Source organism: Hibiscus syriacus, unplaced genomic scaffold, assembly GCF_006381635.1.
Source record: "Hibiscus syriacus cultivar Baekdansim isolate YM2019G1 unplaced genomic scaffold, ASM638163v2 tig00020682_pilon, whole genome shotgun sequence".
Lineage (NCBI taxonomy): Eukaryota > Viridiplantae > Streptophyta > Magnoliopsida > Malvales > Malvaceae > Hibiscus > Hibiscus syriacus.
In genome coordinates, this window is record NW_024062499.1 from 50,173 (window position 1) to 70,203 (window position 20,031).

The 20,031-nt window shown below is 34.0% G+C and overlaps 1 protein-coding gene and 1 pseudogene across 1 annotated transcript; both read right to left on the bottom strand.

Moving 5' to 3' along the window:
* Nucleotides 1–5,847: 5,847 nt before the first annotated feature.
* Nucleotides 5,848–7,410, bottom strand: LOC120209866 (annotated as a pseudogene).
* Nucleotides 7,411–16,164: 8,754 nt separating this feature from the next.
* LOC120209878 (eukaryotic translation initiation factor 3 subunit D-like) lies at nucleotides 16,165–18,667 on the bottom strand. Its single transcript, XM_039208763.1, has 2 exons — nucleotides 16,913–18,667; nucleotides 16,165–16,252 (listed from the first exon to the last, which is right to left on the bottom strand). Exon 1 carries the CDS (start codon nucleotides 18,643–18,645, stop codon nucleotides 16,915–16,917), a length of 1,731 nt encoding a protein of 576 aa, XP_039064694.1. The 5' UTR covers nucleotides 18,646–18,667; the 3' UTR covers nucleotides 16,165–16,252; nucleotides 16,913–16,914.
* Nucleotides 18,668–20,031: the final 1,364 nt, after the last annotated feature.

A 20,031-nucleotide genomic window follows, 5' to 3' on the forward strand; every position in this document is an offset into this window, starting at 1 on the left:
AGATAAAGACAGCTGGTGTTATCAAGGACAAAATGGGACAACAATGTCATAATTCTGAATATGGCAAGAGTTCCATAAATGAAACAGTTCTTCTGAAGACAAAACAAGAAACTAAGATACAAGTTGACCGGACAGTTATTCAGAAATGCAAAGGAATGAACAAAATGAAAGAATATCAAAATTTGGATTCATAAGAAGATTGAGTCAACATTTTACAGAACATCATTTGCATAAAAGATCATGCATTACATTGATACATTTGATTGCATTTGCATAAATACATTTTCACAAATATTCAGGGACAAAATACCTTACAAGTATCAGGTATAATTTAAATCCCAAGTACGAAAAGCATATTTAGAGAGACAAACATATAAGGAATAGATGGATGCAATCCGCAGAGGAAACATTATTTTGGGGCATGCCCAACAAAAAGTTATTTTGAAAAATGAGAAACTTTCTCATTAATGTTCAAAGAAAAATAAATCCTTCGGGTCATCTGTAAGTCCTTCGAGCATGATGTTTAAATCCTTCGAGTCATCTGTCAGTCTTTCGATCAAGATGATAAGTCCTTAGGGTCATCCGTCAAACCTTTGGGTAGGATGTTTACATATGATTTTCGCATGAAAATGAGATAACGATTTTCAAAGTTTCTCATTAATGTTCTAGAAAATCAATTTTTTTGAAAAGTAAGAAGTCTTACTCAGTAAATTATTTATCACGAATTTGTAAATCCTTCAGGTTATCTGTAAGCCCTTCGAGCATGATGTTTAAATCCTTCGGGTTATCTGTCAGTCTTTTGAGCAAGATGATAAGTCCTTAAGGTTATCCGTCAGACCTTTGGGCATGATGTTTAAACTTTTTAATTTCAGTCTCCACGGAAGAGTGGTGGAATGGAATTTTATCAAAATTTGTAGTCAACTGAACAAAAACTTATTGTCTTTTTATATTTACTTTATTCTTGTTTACATAAAATAAGCAAAGAGGGGCAGTTGTTGATACTAGTTTTTATCTTTTTATGTTATTATATATATTTAATTATATATATTATTAATTATATATGTTTTTATTATATACATTATTATTATATATATTATATTAATAATATTAGTATTATTAAATAATATTACATATGACCCGGAGGCCCAATTACAGATGTGAAGGTCTAGTTACACAAGCAGGTCCAGATCTAGGGGTACAACCAAACCCTAGGAGGCCCGAACCTGAGAAGATTCGACCCCAGAGGCCCAATCCAGCAAGACCCATCTAGGGTTTCCCATGCTTCTCCAGCAGCCGACAACAACCATCACCGTTGGATCAGGAAAGATCCAACGGTCCACAGTTCATCTAGAAGAAACCCTATGGTATCATAACCCTAGGGCTATGATTTCGGCCTCCACCTCCAACGACTCCAATCATCTGCTGCCACAGTGCTATCGCCTCCAATGGAAGGATCCAGAAGATGCACACCAGCCGCACATGTTGCAACCCTAGGGTGAGTCACCACCGTAGGTCCGGTGACTCACCAAAGGGCACCCTTGTGACCAGTCTGAAGGAAACACCACTGAGCCCTATAAAATGACCCGATCGAACATGTAAAAGACACAGAGCAAGAAATAAAGCTACGAAAAAAGATCCAAACACAACGATTCACAACCAACAGTAGTTATTCGAAAGTGAGGAAAGAAAAGAGAGAAGAGAAACTTACCGAAGAGTCTTCAACGCCGTTGGAAACCATCGTTAACCGAAGGTAAAACCTTTGGTTTTCTTTAGATCTAGAGCAATTGAGGGATGTTTAGGAATATTAAAGGCCAAATTTGTGTGTAGAAAAAATCGAGCTTCGATTTAGTGTAACTTTGTAAAATCCGGCCACCGGTGGTCGGAGGTGGCTATTGGCGGTGGTTTGCGGTTACAGGCCAGTGATCGGCTACCCTCTAATGAGGGTTTTTAGAGAGATGCCATAGTATCTCTCCCTTTTCTCATTTAGAGAGAGATGGAAAATTAGAGAAATTGAGAAAATGAGCCTTTTGGGGCCAGTTTTGGGCTTATATACCCTCTCCCATACGGCGTCATTTTAGGAGAGGGGGCTTTTGTGTAAATAGAGGATGGGTAAATTACATCCGCACTTCCCCCGGTTCTGTAATCTTCAATTTCGGACACGAAACAGGTTCCTGAGCATTTTAATTTGGTATTTATATTTTATTTATGTTCATTTTAGTCCTTGCCTATATTAATACATATACTTTAGGTAAAAGTATATATTTACTCCTTAAATATTAATAAATTTTATTTTGATACTGTATTAGTAATTTAGGGTAAATTACATAATTAGTACACAATTTTAGTATTATTTCGAATTAAGTTAATTAATTTTAATATTTTATTTTTAAATATTAATTATTATTAGTACCTTAGGATTATTATATATAATTCATAATTTAATCTATATAATTTTGATATTAAATATTATTGTAGGATTAGTAATATTTATATTAAATATTATTTAATATTTATTTATATTAAGCTATTTAAATTTAAAAAGCAAATTTCTAATTTACTGCAAAGACACTAATTAATAAATACTGATACCAATTTTGGGCGTTTTGGGGTTTTAATCCTTCCCCCATACGTAACCGACTCCCGAACTCATTTTTCTGGAAAGCAGACCTGAGTTGTATTATTTTAATATTATTCTTAGGAATTTTATTAGAATAATATGACATTTTGGTGACCAATCTCACCAAATAAAAAGATTGGTGGCGACTCTACAATTTGGTGTTCATCTGATTCAAGGAGGATAAACACTTACTTTTTTTAGACTAGTTATACCGTTTGGGGTGTACTATTTACATTCTCTATTGCTAGGCAGAGAAACGTCTCGACAGTTTGTTACTTGCAAAATGATGGTGTGTTAGGGTCAATCCAAGATCTTTATTACATACCAGACCTCAAGACCAATATTTTGAGTATGGGGCAACTCATAGAGAAAGGTTACTCGACACTTTTGAAAGACCGGGTACTACACTTGAAGGACAAACAAGGGCGTTTGGTTGCTCGAGTCGAGATGGGTAGAAATCAGATGTACAAATTGAATTTGGGAAGCATGTGAGAAAAATGTTTGTGAGTTAACATAGAAGACAAGGCATCGTTGTGGCATCTCTGCTTTGGTCACTTATATCATAGTGGTCTAAAAGAGTTAGAAAGAAGAAGATGGTGCACAGGCTGCTGGATATGGATTATGAGGGCAAATTTTGTGTAGAATGTGTGCTTGGTAAGATATAGAGAACCTCGTTTCAAAATAAGACAGAATATCAAGCTAAACATCATCTCAAGTATATTCATACAGACATATATGGACCAATCATCCCCGAATCTTTCAGCAGTAAAAGATATTTTATTTCATTTATCGATGATTTCTTACAAAAAACTTGGGTTCATTTTCTAAAAAAAATCTGAGGCATTTGAGGTGTTCAAAAAGTTCAAAGTGATGGTGGAGAAGGCAATTGGTAGACACATCAAAGTCGTACGATCTGATAAATGTGGTGAGTATACTTCGACAGCTTTTATGGAGTATTGCGATGAGCAATACATAAGGAGATTTCTAACCGCACTATACTCTCCTCAACAAAATGGTGTGGCTGAGAGGAAGAACCGAACCATTCTCGACATGGTTCGATCAATGCTCAAGAGAAAGAAGATGTTGAAGGAATTCTGGGCAAAAGTTGTACAATATGTCATCTATGTACAAAATCAATGTCCACATATGAAGTTAGATGGTCAAACACCACAAGAGGCATGCAACTAACAAAAGCTGAAAGTTTCTCATCTCAATGTGTTCGATAGTGTTGCTTGTGAAAACATACCTGATCAACGAAGAACGAAACTCGAAGACAAAAGAAAAAGGTATATTTTTATTGGGTATGATGTGAAGACAAAAGGGTACAAGCTACTCGATTCGATAAGCAAGAAAATGATGGTGAGTCGTGATGTGCGAGTAAATAAAGCAAGCGAGTGGGATTAGAATAATTCGACAGAGGCTATCATCAAAGTTGGAGAATCATCAGTCGCTGCACCAACAAGCATACCAACAAACTCTGAAACTACCAATGATGAAGATGAACCACGATAACCCAAAATGTGAAGTTTGCAAGATTTGTATGATTCGACAAATGAAGTACACCTTGTATGTCTTTTAGCAGATGCTAAAAATATCAGCTTTGAAGATGAATCCTCAAGGCGAGTTAGAACGGTACAAGTGCGACTTGTTGCAAAGGGATACAAGCAAAAGCCAGGAATCAACTATGACGAGATATTTGTTCCCGTTGCAAGAATGGAGACAATTTGATTACTCATTTCACAAGCTGCTCAATTCAAATAGCTGATATTTCAAATAGATGTTAATTCGACATCCTAGAATGGTGTGCTCGAAAAAGATGTATACATCAAACAACCACACAGGCACATGAAAGTTGGAGAAACCAATAAGGTGTTAAAATTGAAGAAGATACTTTACGGGTTGAAGCAAACACCACATGTATGGAATACACGTATTGATACATATATCAAGGAGAACGTGTTCAAGCAATATCCCTACGAGCATGTCCTTTACGTAAAGAAGAATAAAGATAATGTGTTATATGTTTCTCTTTATGTCGATGACCACATTTTATGGGTAACAATTATGAGACGATAGAAGAGTTTAATGGCACAATGACACAAGAATTTAATATGACAAATTTGGGCTTAATGAAGTTTTTTCTTGGTTTGGAGGTTAGACAAGTAGAGACGAATATTTTTGTATCACAAGAGACATATACAAAGGAGATTTTGAAGATGTACAAGATGGAAAATTGTAACCCGATATCAATATCAATGGAATCAGGTGCAAAATTCTCGAAGTTCGATGGAGGGGAACGTGTCAATGCGAGTAGATATCAGAGTTTGGTAGGAAGCCTTCACTATCTCATGTGCACAAGGCCAGATCTTTTGTTAAGTGCCGATATTGTAAGTCGATTCATGGAGGAGTCGGTTTATTCATATTGGAAGGCGTTGAAGTGAATCCTACGGTACATCCAAGGAAATGTGTCACTCGGGTTGTTCTACTCGATAGCAGAAGAATACAAATTGGTTAGGTACTCTGACTATGATTGGTGCAGAAACATATAAGATTGGAAAATCACATCGAGATATATGTTTTTTATGGGAGATACTACGTTTACTTGGCTTTCAAAGAAGCAACCGATATTAACATTCTCGACTTGTGAAGCTGAATATGTGGCAGCATCTTGGTGTGTATGTCATGCAATATGGCTTAGAAATTTGTTGAGCAAGATGAAGCTAAAACAACTAAGTGCAACCATGATTCATGTGGACAAAAAATCAGCAATTGAGTTGGCAAAGAACCCGGCAAACCATAAAAGAAGCAAACACATCGATTTTCATTTTCACTTTATCCGAGATCATATGAAGGAAGGAAATTTGGAATTTGTGCATGCGGCAAGTCAGGATCAAATTGTGGTTATATTCACAAAACCGTTACCAAAAGTACTTCTCAACAAATGCAAAAATATGATTGGCATGACAGATGGTAGAAGCATTTAAGTTTACAGGGGAGTTTTGTTGAATAAACATTAAATGTTGTTTTTAGTGGGAAAATAAAAAGTCAAGAGTTTTTTTAGCCAAAAGGCCAAAGGGTGATACAAGAGGTCTTTTATGATTTTTAATAGAATTTATTATTTTTCTGTTTTTTGGTAGAGTAGTACCTAGTGTCTATATAAAGGCCTTGTTGATTTCATTAAAAAACAACTCAGAGGAATACAAAAGTTAAAGCATTTTAAATTCCTATTTCTCTCCACAATAATGTTCATGTATGCTTCAGAAAGTTAAATATTTCAAGTGGTTTCTATTAGAGAGAATTGAAAATTACTTGGAAACAGTATAATAGTTGTGGGTTAATTTGATTTCTGGTTTACAACATTTGGGTTCGAAAGCGAATGGTCCAACGCTTTAGAGAACATAGAGGAGCTTCTTTGGAGTAGATGAATTCTCGGACTTCAAGGGGCGCCTTTCAGTCCACCGTTCAGATTAGATTGTGTGTTGTATGATTTCAACAACGATGAAAAGAGAGAGACAGAGCAGTTGCGAAGGCTAAAATTGTAGATGGTATTTGGGGATACAAGGAAGAAATAACCATTCTTGTCGGTCGTGAATTAGATCGTTCTTAGATTCCTTGCATGCTAGCCTTACAATGGCACCTTCAAACACAATCCCAAAGCGCTCAGTTGAGTCAGTACTCCAGTATAGGTTAATTAGTTTTACACCTGCAATGGATAAAAAGAAAACTGCTAAGGGTATCGTAACAATGAATGCGAGTTATTGATGTTACATGCACGTAGAAATGCGATCCATATTAAAAGAGGAAAAAAGTAAAGTTTATTTACTGCCGCTTTAATTCATAAAATGCCAAGCTCGTGATATCTGGAAGTTACAGGCAACATAAAATGCATGTTTCCACTTTCCATCGATACAAAATGCCAAATCACGTCAGAAAATCATTATACATCTGGTACATGCAGAAATAATTATGAATATGCATGGATAGCACTGATTATAATATCTTTACATGTAGACAAAGTTTTACATGCACGCCTAAATCAAATAATAATAGAAATAAGACTATTGCTAATGACTCTCAATGCAAACGAATGAAGTGAAGTAATCAGGTACAACATTAAGCGTTGTAGTGAAAGTTTTAGCTTAACGAATAAGAGTAGGTTTTGAACAAACCGGGAACTGGTTTAGCTCCCAAAAGGGTGTCGACCCTAGCATACTTGCATGACTTGCAATAAACAACGCCCTGAACCGTCACATTACTGATTTGAGGTTTTGGGTCAGTCGACGACTAGGTCGGAGGAGATGGTGGCTTAGTTGGAAGAAGATGAATTGGTGACTTGGGTGGCCAGTAAGTCGGCGATTTGGCTGTTGATGGCTTAGTTGGAGGATGAATCTGTGACTTTAGTGGTGGATGGGTCGGCGGTTTGGTAGTTGGTGGCTTAGTTGAATGATGAACTGGTGGCTTGGGAGGCAGATATGTCGGTGGCTTAGTTGGAGGATTAATTGGTTTCTTGGGTAGCGGGTAAGTGGGTGGCTTAGGGGTTGGTGGCTTTGTTGGACGATGAACTGGTGGCTTGGGTGGTGCAGGAGTGGGGGCTTGATTGATGCGGAGGTGGGTGGGTGATGGTGGTGGCGGCGGCTTGGCGGGAGAGTCGGTTGCTTTATAGGTGAAACTACATGGTAAATGGGAGGAGAAAACTGAGGCAAAATGGGACCTGAGATAGCGAAGCTGCTTAGTAACAAATGCGTAAGATGCACAAGCAGAAGAGCTTTGAGTACTAGATCCACACCCATATTGTGCTAGATGAGTAAGGAGATAATGAAGTCGGGGTGTTGTAAGGAGGGATTTATAGGGGTTTAAGCCATGTTTCTCTACCATTTTTAATCATGAAATGGTGTTGTATAAGGGGCCTGGGCCTGGAGAAATAGGGCTTGTAAGCTACTGTAGATTATTCAGAAAACAGGAGAAAGAAAATGTTTAGTTTGTTTAATATGTGTTAATTCTAGTGGCACGATCTATTATAACATCTTAAAATTTATGATTTCAAATATATTTAAATAATTTGTTTTATTTAAACTTAAATCTTGTTGTCTAGTGCTTCACATGCAATAGTATAGATATATAAAGAGATTTGAGCTTAATATATGGTAAGAAAACTAATGAATCATGGCGCTACAAGGAAATGGAGAAGTTTTCAAGGAGTACCGAATGTAATCATTTTAATTAGATAAACATGGGCTTTTAGAACGATAAACGTGTAAGTTTTTTGTGCTTGGGCAATCATAGTGTACCGTAAAAGAGGGATAAAAGTAAGGTAAAAGTTAAGGGTAATGATGGGGTGAGAATATTGAGAACGTTAATGATCTGGGGGCCATCCCTAATCAAGATCAATTAACAACTTGTGATGACAAAAATGGATGGAGAAGTGGTTTTTTAATTTAAAAATCATTCAAAAGTTAAAAAAATACTAATCAACGTCATTTCTCTAAATTTTATAAAAATAACACTATTTCTGAAAGATAGAGAATAACATGTGAAACTCGTCCTGTACACATGATAAAAATACGTATTCTAAGAGAAATGCTTTATTTGATATGACAAACCGTATATCAAGAGATAAATATTTTTTCAAATTTTTATAATATATATTTAATAAAATACACTTTTAAAACATTTAAAAAATAAAACTACAAGGACTAATAATGTAAACTAATGCACATTAGTTCCATGAAATAAAGAGTCTAAGGGTGTTAGTTTATATAGACATGATGGAGTGTTTAGTCTATATTTGCTAATAATGTGGGATAAAAGTTAAAATGAGTTTTCCTACTTTTTTTCATGTAATCTTTATTTTTACTTAATACACTAAGTTATAATTTTTTATTTTTACTATTTAAATATAAATTAGAGTTTATATTAATTAAAATTAAATATTTTTTATATGTTAAAATACTAATATTTTTATTTTTATTTTTCTTCTATGATCCATCGATGTAAACATTATCAACTCCAAATTATACCAGTTTCTCCCCAACAACCTGTAAATCACTAGATCAAACTATCAATAGATGGAAGTCCTATCTAAAGAACAATTCGTATTTTGTATTTTATATCCAAAATTTTAATAAAGACAAAGCTAAGATTAATGGACATGCTAGACAACAATAGCATGTCATTCGGGACATAGTTCTTCAATTGTATGTTTATCCATGTGTTTCCATTTGTATGTCAATGTCATTTGGATATTCTTCATTTTGTTCCCATTATTCATCAACTACAGAAAACAATGAAAATTTACCCAAATAAACAAAATAAAATGGCCGTCCCTTGTTCCCATATATAATGGGGTAAGGGGGAGGTAAGATAGTAGGCTGCCCCCAACACCAGGTTGAGAGCAGCTTCCGTAGAAGACCTCCGAATTATGAAATGCCCTCCATGGGACTCGATCCCACGACCTCAAGGTTAAGAACCTTGTGCTCTACCAACTGAGCTAGATAGTCATCTCCAAATAAACAAAATAAGATGACATTAATTTTATATTTTCACATGTTCATATTAAAGAACAAATAAATTTTTATTTATAATATTTACTAAAATTTCACGAACCAACCTACCTTAATAGTTAAAGAATTGATGTTATCATTTAAGCTTACGAGTTTGATATGTAGGTTAACTTATGTATTTTAGATTTTTTTAATGTATTTTTCTATGTAATTCAGTTTGTTGGAGAAAAAGTTGATATAATTCGAAGTTGTTGGATGTTTACATCAATCGATCATAAAAGAAAAAGAAAAAGAAAAATTTAAATATTTTAACATATAAAAAATATTAAATTTAAATTGGTATAAACTCTAGTTTATATTTTAATATTAAAAATAAAAAACTCTAACTTAGTGTATTAAGTAAAAATAAAAAAAATAAAGGTTGCATGAGAAAAATGTAGGAAAACTCATTTTAACTTTTATTTCACATTGTTAGAAAATATATGTTAAACACTCCACCATGCCTATATAAATTAATACCCTTATGCTCTTTATCTCATGGAACTAATGTGTATTAAATTACATTGTTAGTCTTTGTAGTTTTTAAAAAAAATATTTTTAAAGTGTATTTTATTAAATATGCTTTATAAAAATTTGGGAAAAATCTCATCCCTTAGGACGCTCTTCCAAGTTGGCTTGCTATGGCACCAAAGGTGCTCCCCTTAGAACGTGCCTTTTTGTCTTGTGTGCAAGGCGTGTTTTGTGCCTTCCCTTCTATTTTTTCAGAAAAAGTGCTACTTTGGTAAAATTTGAAGAAATAATGTTGATTTTTTAAAAGATATTTTGGTGAATTTTAGATAAAAAGGCCACATAGGTTTTTTCCAATATGGTAAAAAATAATTATTTAGTCCAATATGGCACATTGTATTTCTTATTTTTTGGATTTATGATATTTACTATATTGCAGTTAAAATTTGTCATTTTGAGGTGACGAGTTAATATATGAATATTTAATTATTTTTCTCAATATTTAATCATTTTGTGGTAACTCATCATGCCGATGTGATGAGTTCTAACTACCATACTTATATTTTATTTAGTTTAAAGTATTAAATGTTTTAAGGTTTTATTTAGTTCGAAGTATTGAATGGTGTGAAGGGACATTGAAATAGATTTTGTAATAGATAAAAACATTATATTAAGAAGATAAAAACAATAAAATTAACACATACGTTAATGACATAAATACAACAAACATTACACACATGTTAAATAGTAAAATAAAATCATAAACATACGACTATTATATATGATATTTTAATCCTCGTAATCAGTAGACTCGTTAGAAGTAATATTAAATTCTTCAATTCTCCATGTTTTTTCTTGTTAACGTTCACGTATAAATTGGAGCAATGCTTCCGAATCTCCATCATCTACCTCTGTTTCTTCATCATTATTATTAGTTGTTGGGATATTCGAGCTGGAAGCAGCATCTTCAACAATATGAGCAAGGTTGACATCAGTAAACTCTACAAACAAATTGACATTAGACATAAAATGAGAAATCCTGATATTCCTGATATTTCAGCTACATGTGCAACACGCTAGGGTACCTCCGATGACAATTCAACGGAGTTGGAGGTTGGGTCCCAGTTTGAAACTAAGTAGGATGCCCAACTAGCATTGAAGGATTTGTGTATCAAAGCTCATATAGAATTCTACGTGGTGGAGTTTGATCAGAAGACATGTTTTTCAGGAGTATCAACCATAATGTTAGTTGTAAGTGGAAGATACGAGTTTCATACTTACAACGTAAGATGTTGTGGGAGGTAACAAGGTTCCATGGTACACACAGCTGTAAATTGATATAAACAGAATATGGCATGGTTGTGGATGATTTCAAGCTTTCAGATACACATGCGCTTACGATGTTGTTGCATGTATGCATGTTAATGTTGATCCATACTCGTATGTTGATGATTGTTATAGCATGCATACAATGTGCAAAATATACAACTGTGAGTTTAAGTATCTCCCAAACAATGCTTATTGGCCTCCAAAAATTTCTTAGGAATGGTTGTCAAATCCACAATTACGAAGGAAGTTAAAGGGTTGACCTGAATCTACTTGAATTCATACTGATATGCATGATCCTTAACAAGAGCAAGGTCTGTCAAAGCTTTATGGTCACTACAGAGCTGAAGGTCACAATAGTATGCATTGTCCACATCTTCCTAAATATCGAGCGGGACAATAAAACCTTTGTATTATGTTATCATGTTGTTTTGTTGTATCAATCATTGGATAATTTATTTATGAACATCATTATCCATCTATATTTTTTTATTTTTCACACATAATTGCATACTACTTATAAATAACTTTTAACTAAACACAAATTCATACATATATTTAATAAAAATCAACATACAAAACAATTTTTTCTCTCATTCTTCTAGATTTCTACACAATTATTTTTTTCATTCTTCTCTATAAGACATTTGCTACGTCAAATCGATAACTCTTCATACTTCTTCTTCTCCTCCTCCTCCTCCTTCTTCTTCTCTTCTTCAAGTTTCATTCTCTCCTTATGTTGATCAAGTGTTGACTTCATAACCTCATTTACCTACTCATTTGAAGATGAGCTTGAATTTGAATTGCTTATGTTTGAGTAATCATACCCCAAATATGCCATTAATTTTTTTTGATAATATTCTTCCCAAAAATACATGATCTCAATCTCATGTACACTTTATCAACTCACCCAATCCTATTTATAATGAAAATTTTGTGAAAATAATTGTTGAAACCTGTCACCTCGACATGACAAGACGAGTTCCATCAATTCAAAAATTCATGTCATTGGTTTGCTAATGGCTATTAAGAGAACTCATCACCTCAGCATGACGAGTTTCATTTTTTTTGTAAAAAACAAAACAATTCAAAAAATTTAAAAAATATTTTAATGAAACTCATCAACTTAACATGACGAGTTTCGAGAAAAATAATTAAATATTCATGCATCGATTTAAAAATTATTTCTAACACAACTCATCTCCTTGAGGTGACGAGTTTCAGCTACATTGTAGTAAATATTGTAGATCCCAAAACAAACTACAATGTACCCTATTGAGCTAAATAATTAATTTTTTTGTTGTATTGGGCTAAAACACCTGACACATTATCCCTTGGTCCCCAAATGGGCTAAATCTAACTTTTTTTTAAGCACAATTTGAAATGAAATTTAAAATTCACCATATATTCTCAAAGTTATTTTTAAGGGTAAACTATACTGATTGTCTTATTTATTTTTGGTTTGATCGAATTTAGTCATTGATCCAAAAATTAAGTATGTTTGATTTCTTATGTTATTGTTTCTTTCAATTTTAGTCTTTCAACCGTTAACTTCGATCAACTCATTAACGAAAATCTAAACTGACAATTAAAAAATGGAAGTAAATCTAAAAAATCCATGTGTCATCATCATCATCTTCTTATTCTTTGATCCCTTACATTATCGTTCCATTCAATTTTAGTCCCTCGACCGTTAACTCCAATCAACCCATTAACGTAAGTTTGAGCTGGCAATAAAAAAAGTAAGAAGTAAAACTAAACGTTCGTTGTGTCACTATTATCATCATATTCTTCTTCTTAACCCATTAATGTAAGTTTGTTCTAGCAATTAAAAATAAAACTAAATAAATCTTCATGTCTTCTTCTTCTTTGATCCCTTATGTTATTGTTACATTCGATTTTAGTCCCTCGATCGTTAACTTCACTAAACCCCTTCTTCTTTTTCTTTTTCTTTTTCTTCTTTGATCCCTTACGTTATCGTTCCATTCAATTTTAATCCCTCGACTGTTAACTTCTATTTAAATGTACCCCTTCTTCTTCTTCTCTCGTGTCTTCTTATTTTTCTTTTTTTTCTTCTTCTTCTTCTTTCAAACTTCAATTTTAAAAACAAAAACTTATCAACAAAATTTGTTGGTTTGAAGCATAGCTAGAACTTCCTGCTGATATGGTTTATTTCTTTACGGTAAAATTTTGTATCAGTTGTTAATTCCATCTGTTAGAAACTTTGATGAGCCCAGCGCACCCCTATAGAGGACCTAGAATATGCCATTCACACTACACCAACACTTTTGATGTTGGTTAGCCTTTTATCTTTTAAATTCTTAGTGCACAATAATACTTAGACGGGAAGGCCAACCACATATCAATCAAGCGGTAGAGCCGACCATATAATAGAACTAACACAAGTGCACTAATAACTTAGAAACAACTAACGCTTATCTGGGAAACTTAAGAGAAGAGAAAACTTTTATTGATACAAAATACAATTACAATATTTCCGAGTTACCCCGTTACTTTACTATTTTCTATCTCTAAAGCTCTCTTTCTCTTGCTCACACTTTTGGCACATTTTTCTCACTTTTTCACTCTTACTACAATGGTAAAAACTCACCCCTTATTAATAGTTTTTAGTGACCATTAGATTATTGACACATGTCAACATCATAGCCATTTAACAATAAAAATATTTAGATTATTTTAATAGATAATTCTAGATATAATATTAAATAATACAAATATCTAGATTTTTCATGGATATTTCTACGCATCTACCATTTCTATATTATTCTAGAATATACCTAATATATATATACACACTAAATGACATATATTTCTTTAGGATTTGCATTGTCTTCTAACAGTTCTGCCTTTTTCTTAGCCACCGACGATATTAACCACTTCATGAGGGCGTGTCTAAGTGCTACCACGGTTTGGAAGGAGTTATTAAAGAAGATAAACTATCCGAGTTTTTAACGATTAATTTCGCGGATTGGGTGGTTATCAATCTCAAGGAGCTGACTCAGTTTGGTATAATCAATATTAATTGGGACCTTTTATTTGGAGCCATCCTTTGGAATCTTTGGCTTAACCGAAATGCCATGGTTTTGGCCTCTCCTAACGCTGACGATGGTAGCGTCCTTGATCGTAGTAAGCATATGCAGATGATTTCAATCTGAGCCAGCGAGGAAAATAAGAATGTCGAAAATACTGTAATGAACAGCCCATGTTGTTGGTTGCCTCCTCCTAGTCAGTGGATCAAAATCAATACTAATAGTGCACGTAGAGATGAAGTTGGCTTGGTTTCTTGTGGTAGTGTAGCTCGGGATGAGATGGGAAATTGGAAATTTGGCTTTACCAGGTTTATTAGGGCTTGAAGGTTATTGATGTTGAACTGTGGGGTGCCTTAATTGGCTTACAATTGTCCTAGAATGTTGGATTCCGGAGGATCATTCTTGAGGTGGATAGCCTTGAAGCCGTTAGCATTCTCCGTCACGACTATAAAGGTCATCACTTCTTAAACGAGCATTTTGGTGCTCTTCGCCAACGCGATTGGATGATCAAGGTGCAGCATGTTCGCCGTATATGGTGGTCGATATGCTTGCGAAGCTTGCTGGATCGATGAGCCTGACCACTATTGTGTTTGAAGAACCACCGGTGGGAGATGTTCTCTTGCTTACTGCTGATCTAAATAACACAGCTAATAACTACCTTTGTCTTTGTTTGCTGAAAAGTTAAACCCATTGTGGTTTTGTTTTTGTATTCTTTTCCTCCGACTAGGTTTAGGGGTTTTTATCGAGGCATATAATAGTATCATTTGTCCGTTATGAATTATATTATCTTATCAAAAAAATAATCTCTAAAAATTCGAATTCAAATATGATGTCTATAAAATATTTGTAATTCATTATTAAATGGTTAAAAATATTTCAAATAGATATCACTTTCTCTTTTTTTATTTAGACTATATTAATTTATTAAATTTGGTTTATGCAATATAAAGTTACAAATTATTAGTATAATAAAATTACTCTTGTTTTAAATATTTTTAGTTTTAACTTATATAAAATCATGATACTATTATAATTCTTCTTTTCATTAAAATTTATATATTAGTTTGTAAATATATGATGTCAATAAATTTGTAAATCAGAATTATAATAATCAATAAAAAATGTGTATTATCAACTATAATTATAATCATAATTAATTTACTAATAATAATCCAACATAGTATAACATTATAAATATTAAAAAATGATTTATTTATATTTTTCAAAAATGCATCATAGGTCCATGTACTTATGAAAAATCTAATGTGACCCTCGTATTATTTTTCTCCCAATGTGACCCTCCAACTAAGAAAATAAACTCAATGTGCCCTTTGACCAATATTATTTCGTTGCTGACCGATACAGTATTGATATAGCAATTCACAGTGCTTAAATGACAGTCCACAATGCTGAAATAGCAGCCCACGATATTGAAATGACAATCCACAACGCTGACATTGCAATCCACGATGCTAACATGGCAATCCATGGTGGCATATTAACGTGGTGGATGACATGACATATTAGCTAAATTAATAACTCAAACATGACAAATAGACTACCACATCAACACCGAAAATCGCCACATCAGCATCGTGAACTAACACGCCAATACTATAACGGGCAACAATGAAAAAAGTCGATCAAAAGGTCACATTAGGTTTGTTTTTTAAGCTGGAGGGCAACATTGAGAGAAAATAATAAAAGGGTCATGCTGAATATTTTCAAAAGTAGAGGAACTTGTGATACTTTTTGCCTTATTTTTTTTATTGAGTGAGTGTTGTTAGTTGGTTAACACAAGCCTAGTTAAGGCCTTGTTACCTTTGGTAGCTTGATCCGTATGTGGTACAAGTCAGTTAATCTATAGCAATTAATTACGAGTCATATAATCTAGCAAAAGTTGGTGTTCATTGGACAGTAAATATACTAATCATTAATAATATAAATCTGATTATTTTCTACGAAACAAATCTTGTAGTGTATCAAAGATCCCGGAGGTGTTTTTGATTCAATATTATAGTGGTGATGGTAATGATGAATAACGACTAAAGAGTTTACTAAGACTGAAAAAGAACTTAATACCACATTAGGGTGGTTTAATTTCAAGATTGCAAAGTCAGATTGCGGATAATAATAATAATAAAAGAGAAAATACTTGGTGGGCAAATCTTTGATATTCAAAACCTACTTTATTGTGAAAAAAGCATCTCCTGATTCGTGGCTCACCATATATACCAGAATTTGGATATGAAATCACCACTAGGCTGTAGCAATCAATATTGAAACGTCAGACAAGTTCAACGGTGCATACAATCAAGATAAAGCATCCATTCAACGAAGTGAGTCAATGAAGAAATGATAATATCAGCTTCAGTAAATAAAGCAACAAAGATGTTTCTCATCCAAAATTGTATGCCACACAACTTAAGAGGTCATTTTAACCAACAAGCAAGTCAAGGTTTTTACCAGTCAATCTTCCACTTCAAAGTCTAAACATATAATCCCAGATGGAATAAACTAAATGGTCCAAGTTGAAAAGAAAAAGACCCTTCTATAAATTAAACAACCATCACATTCTTCTCTCCATCATTTAGAAAGATGAATCAATTTATGATTCACAAAATCCGCCTAACAATAATCTTAAGATAATAATCATGAACAGAACAAACAAGAAACTAAAAATGCTTGTATAGAATTCAAATAACAATATTTGATGGATATGATGGTAAACTTGGGCTGATAATAGCATGCAAGAACAAAAGCAAAGAACCGGATAAAAAAAAGCAAGTAGAAAGATATGGACATGGGCGATTAATGGGTATAGATATCATAGTGGATGGACTTTTAAGATACAGGTCACACCACATAGTGCATTTGAAATAGTAGGAATTATAGCCCAAAGAAACATTTACCATTAAGTTTGTGCCTCAATCTCTTTATTGTTATTTGTGGTCACATTTGCCTCCACTCCTTCAGCATCCTCGGTTGGTGGCTGAACCTGTTCATCTTCGGGCAGTGGTTCCTCAACATAATCATTCTCAAAAGCATCAGCCGGAACCTCATAAATCCTCACTTGAGGCTTGGCTGGATCCTTAACAAGCACATATTTCCCCTCATTCAATTTCATACACAAGTCCACAATAGATTTGACGATTGCCCACATATTCGAAGTATTCAGATTAATTTGTGAAGCAAAATCTCTTGGTTTATACCCAACAACACCCAATATGACATGGTTAAAATGATCCCTAGGATGCACTCTTGTAACATATCCCAATTTCATTAGATCCGCACTGGCTAAAATCGCTTGAGAAGTCCATTTTGCCAACTTATTTGCATTATTCTTCAACTCAGTAGCCAAAACTGCACCCCTTTGCGTCTCCAGCTTCTGCCTCCAATCAACACCAGAATACTTGGGATCAAACTCGTTCAATGCGTTCAAAGTAACGAAAGAGTTTTTGTTATTAATCTCAACAACACTCTGAACCTCACACCTTGCAACTAAATACATATCATTGTCAAGCTTCCACCTTCTATACCTATATGCCACAGAAGCCACCTCATCACCTTCATTGGCAAATGGGTTCGGCTCATCAAAAGTCACCTTATTTCCATCCCCAACTAAAACCTGCTGTGAAAAATTCTGGTTTATATAGGCCGCTTCAACACTCAACGAATAAGCAGAGTTGATATCATCTTTAGCTTCGGGTAATGGCTCCTGAGAAGTTTCGTGGACCGGCAATAAATCTAATTGCGACCCATCTCTTTTATCGAAAAAAAGTTTATTCCCAACGCGTTGAACAACAATATCCCAGGAATAAACAGACCTGGGTGCACACATTAACGTTGCCAGAATCGTATCAGTCGCAAAAACAGTGGCTTTATCCTCATTGGCCAATCTCCGGATGACCGGATCGTCAGTCGTGGTAACTTTAAAGAAGTTTCTGTTTTTGAATCTCTCCAGTCTACGTTCGTTCTTAGGGGTGATTCGATCAAAGGCCCTATTATAATACTCTAAAGCGCCGCAGAAAAGTAAGTCTTCGGGGTCGGCGACGGAAAAGGATAATTTGGAGAATGTTGAGAAGGGAATTTGTTCGAGCATGTTCCATTCCGGTTGGATATCAACGGAGGATTTGAAGATCGCAGCTTCACGACGTTGCTGGTTTTGATTGGAGCGGTTGAGATTATAAAGACGGTCGCGGCGCGCTCGCTCCTTCTCAGCCTCTCTTTTGCGGGCCTCCACTTCTTCATCTCGTCGTTGGGGGAGTTGAGGTCGGTGTTGGTTGAAACGCCACTTAGGGCCAAACTTAGGACGAGGTGGAGGCTTGGCGTCGACTAAACGAAAGGAGGAACCGTCGTCATTGGCGAGAGGGAAGGCGTCGAGGTCGAGAGAGAAATCGAAGGGAGAGTCGGCTGATCCGGCCTTCCCAGAGGAAGGGCGGTTCGATGCGTTGGCATTTGAAGATGGGAAATTGCGGGTAAAGTCGGCGATCCGGCCAAGCCTTTCGAAGCGGGAGAAAGTAGCGAAGGGGACGTGGGGAGGGAGTGTGGTGGTGGTACTCAGTGGGGTGACGGTGGTTGATTCGGGTGGTCCCCATCCGTCGGGATTGAACGGAACTGCTCCTACTTCGAAAACTCTTTCCATTGCAACTGATCACTGTATTGGATTTTCCTGATGCAGCCTAAGGGGATTAATTTAATTTAAACTCCATAATTCCGGGGATTAGGGAAGAATAAGTAAACCCTCAACGTTACCGAAACAAAATTCGATTTTAAAATTATTTTATTTTAAAAAATTATTTCTGTTAAATTTAATTATTGGTTCACTATTAAAGTTTTAATTGAATTCGAATTTTATTACATTGAAAAACTGTATTTAAAAATAATTTTGATTTTATTTTTTAACTAAAAGATTTGATTGTTTTACTATTTAATATTTTTATTTCTTTAATTTCATATTCATATTAAAAAGTAAATTTGAGTTATACACCAATATGCAACTTTAATTTATTTTCTAAAATATTTTTCTTTATATAATTTGGTACAATTTTTTATTTTCTTTTTGTTTATGTAATAAAAGTTACTAATTTTATTTTAAAAAAGAAAATATTTATAATTGTAACGAATGTTTATAACTATAAACGTAAAATAAACTCATAATTAAGATAATTTTTTTATAATCATTAACATAAAAATCAACCACTTAAATTCACACAAGGACTATAGAAAAAAATGTTAAAAAGCTAACCTAAAATACTCAAATATAAGATAGATATAAACAATCTGATCGCATTGGCAAATGAACCACAAAAGGGATCAAGTTAGTGAAAGACCATCGATAAATCGCAAATCAAAGTCGAACAACGTGAAAAAATTATTCAATGACACAAATAGCATATCTAAATTCAATTCGAGAGTCCAAAGCAAGAAAATCAACATGATAATAAATAAACGTCATAATGATCAATTGTAGCAATGACCAAACAATGACAAAAGTCATCGACAAATCGTAAATCAAAGTCAAACAATGTAAAAAAATTATTAACTGACACAAATAGTGTATTTAAATCTAGTTTGAGAGTCCAAAGTAAATAGATCAACATGATAACAAATAAACGTACAAAAAATAAACTAAAATAATGATTAAATAATCGAAAATGTATCATAAAAGTAGAAACAATGTGTTATAAAAGTAGGAGAAAACGTATCATAAAAATATACTTATTAAAAATCTAAAAAGCAAAACAAATATTTGATATAAAAAATTAAAAGAAAAATAAGAAATACCGACGACGATAATATATACAAAAGAAAATAACCTCAGTGACTAAAAATGTCTTATAATATACGATTTTAACCAACTTTTTTTGAATTTGCCAAAATGACCAACTAAATCGCAATGCGATCGATAATTCGCAACGCGATCTCCGGTATCGCAAATCATTTTCCAGATTCGCAACGCGAACTTCGACTATCGCATTGCGATTTACATATTCGCATTGCGATAGTCCAAGTTCGCGTTGATTCCAAG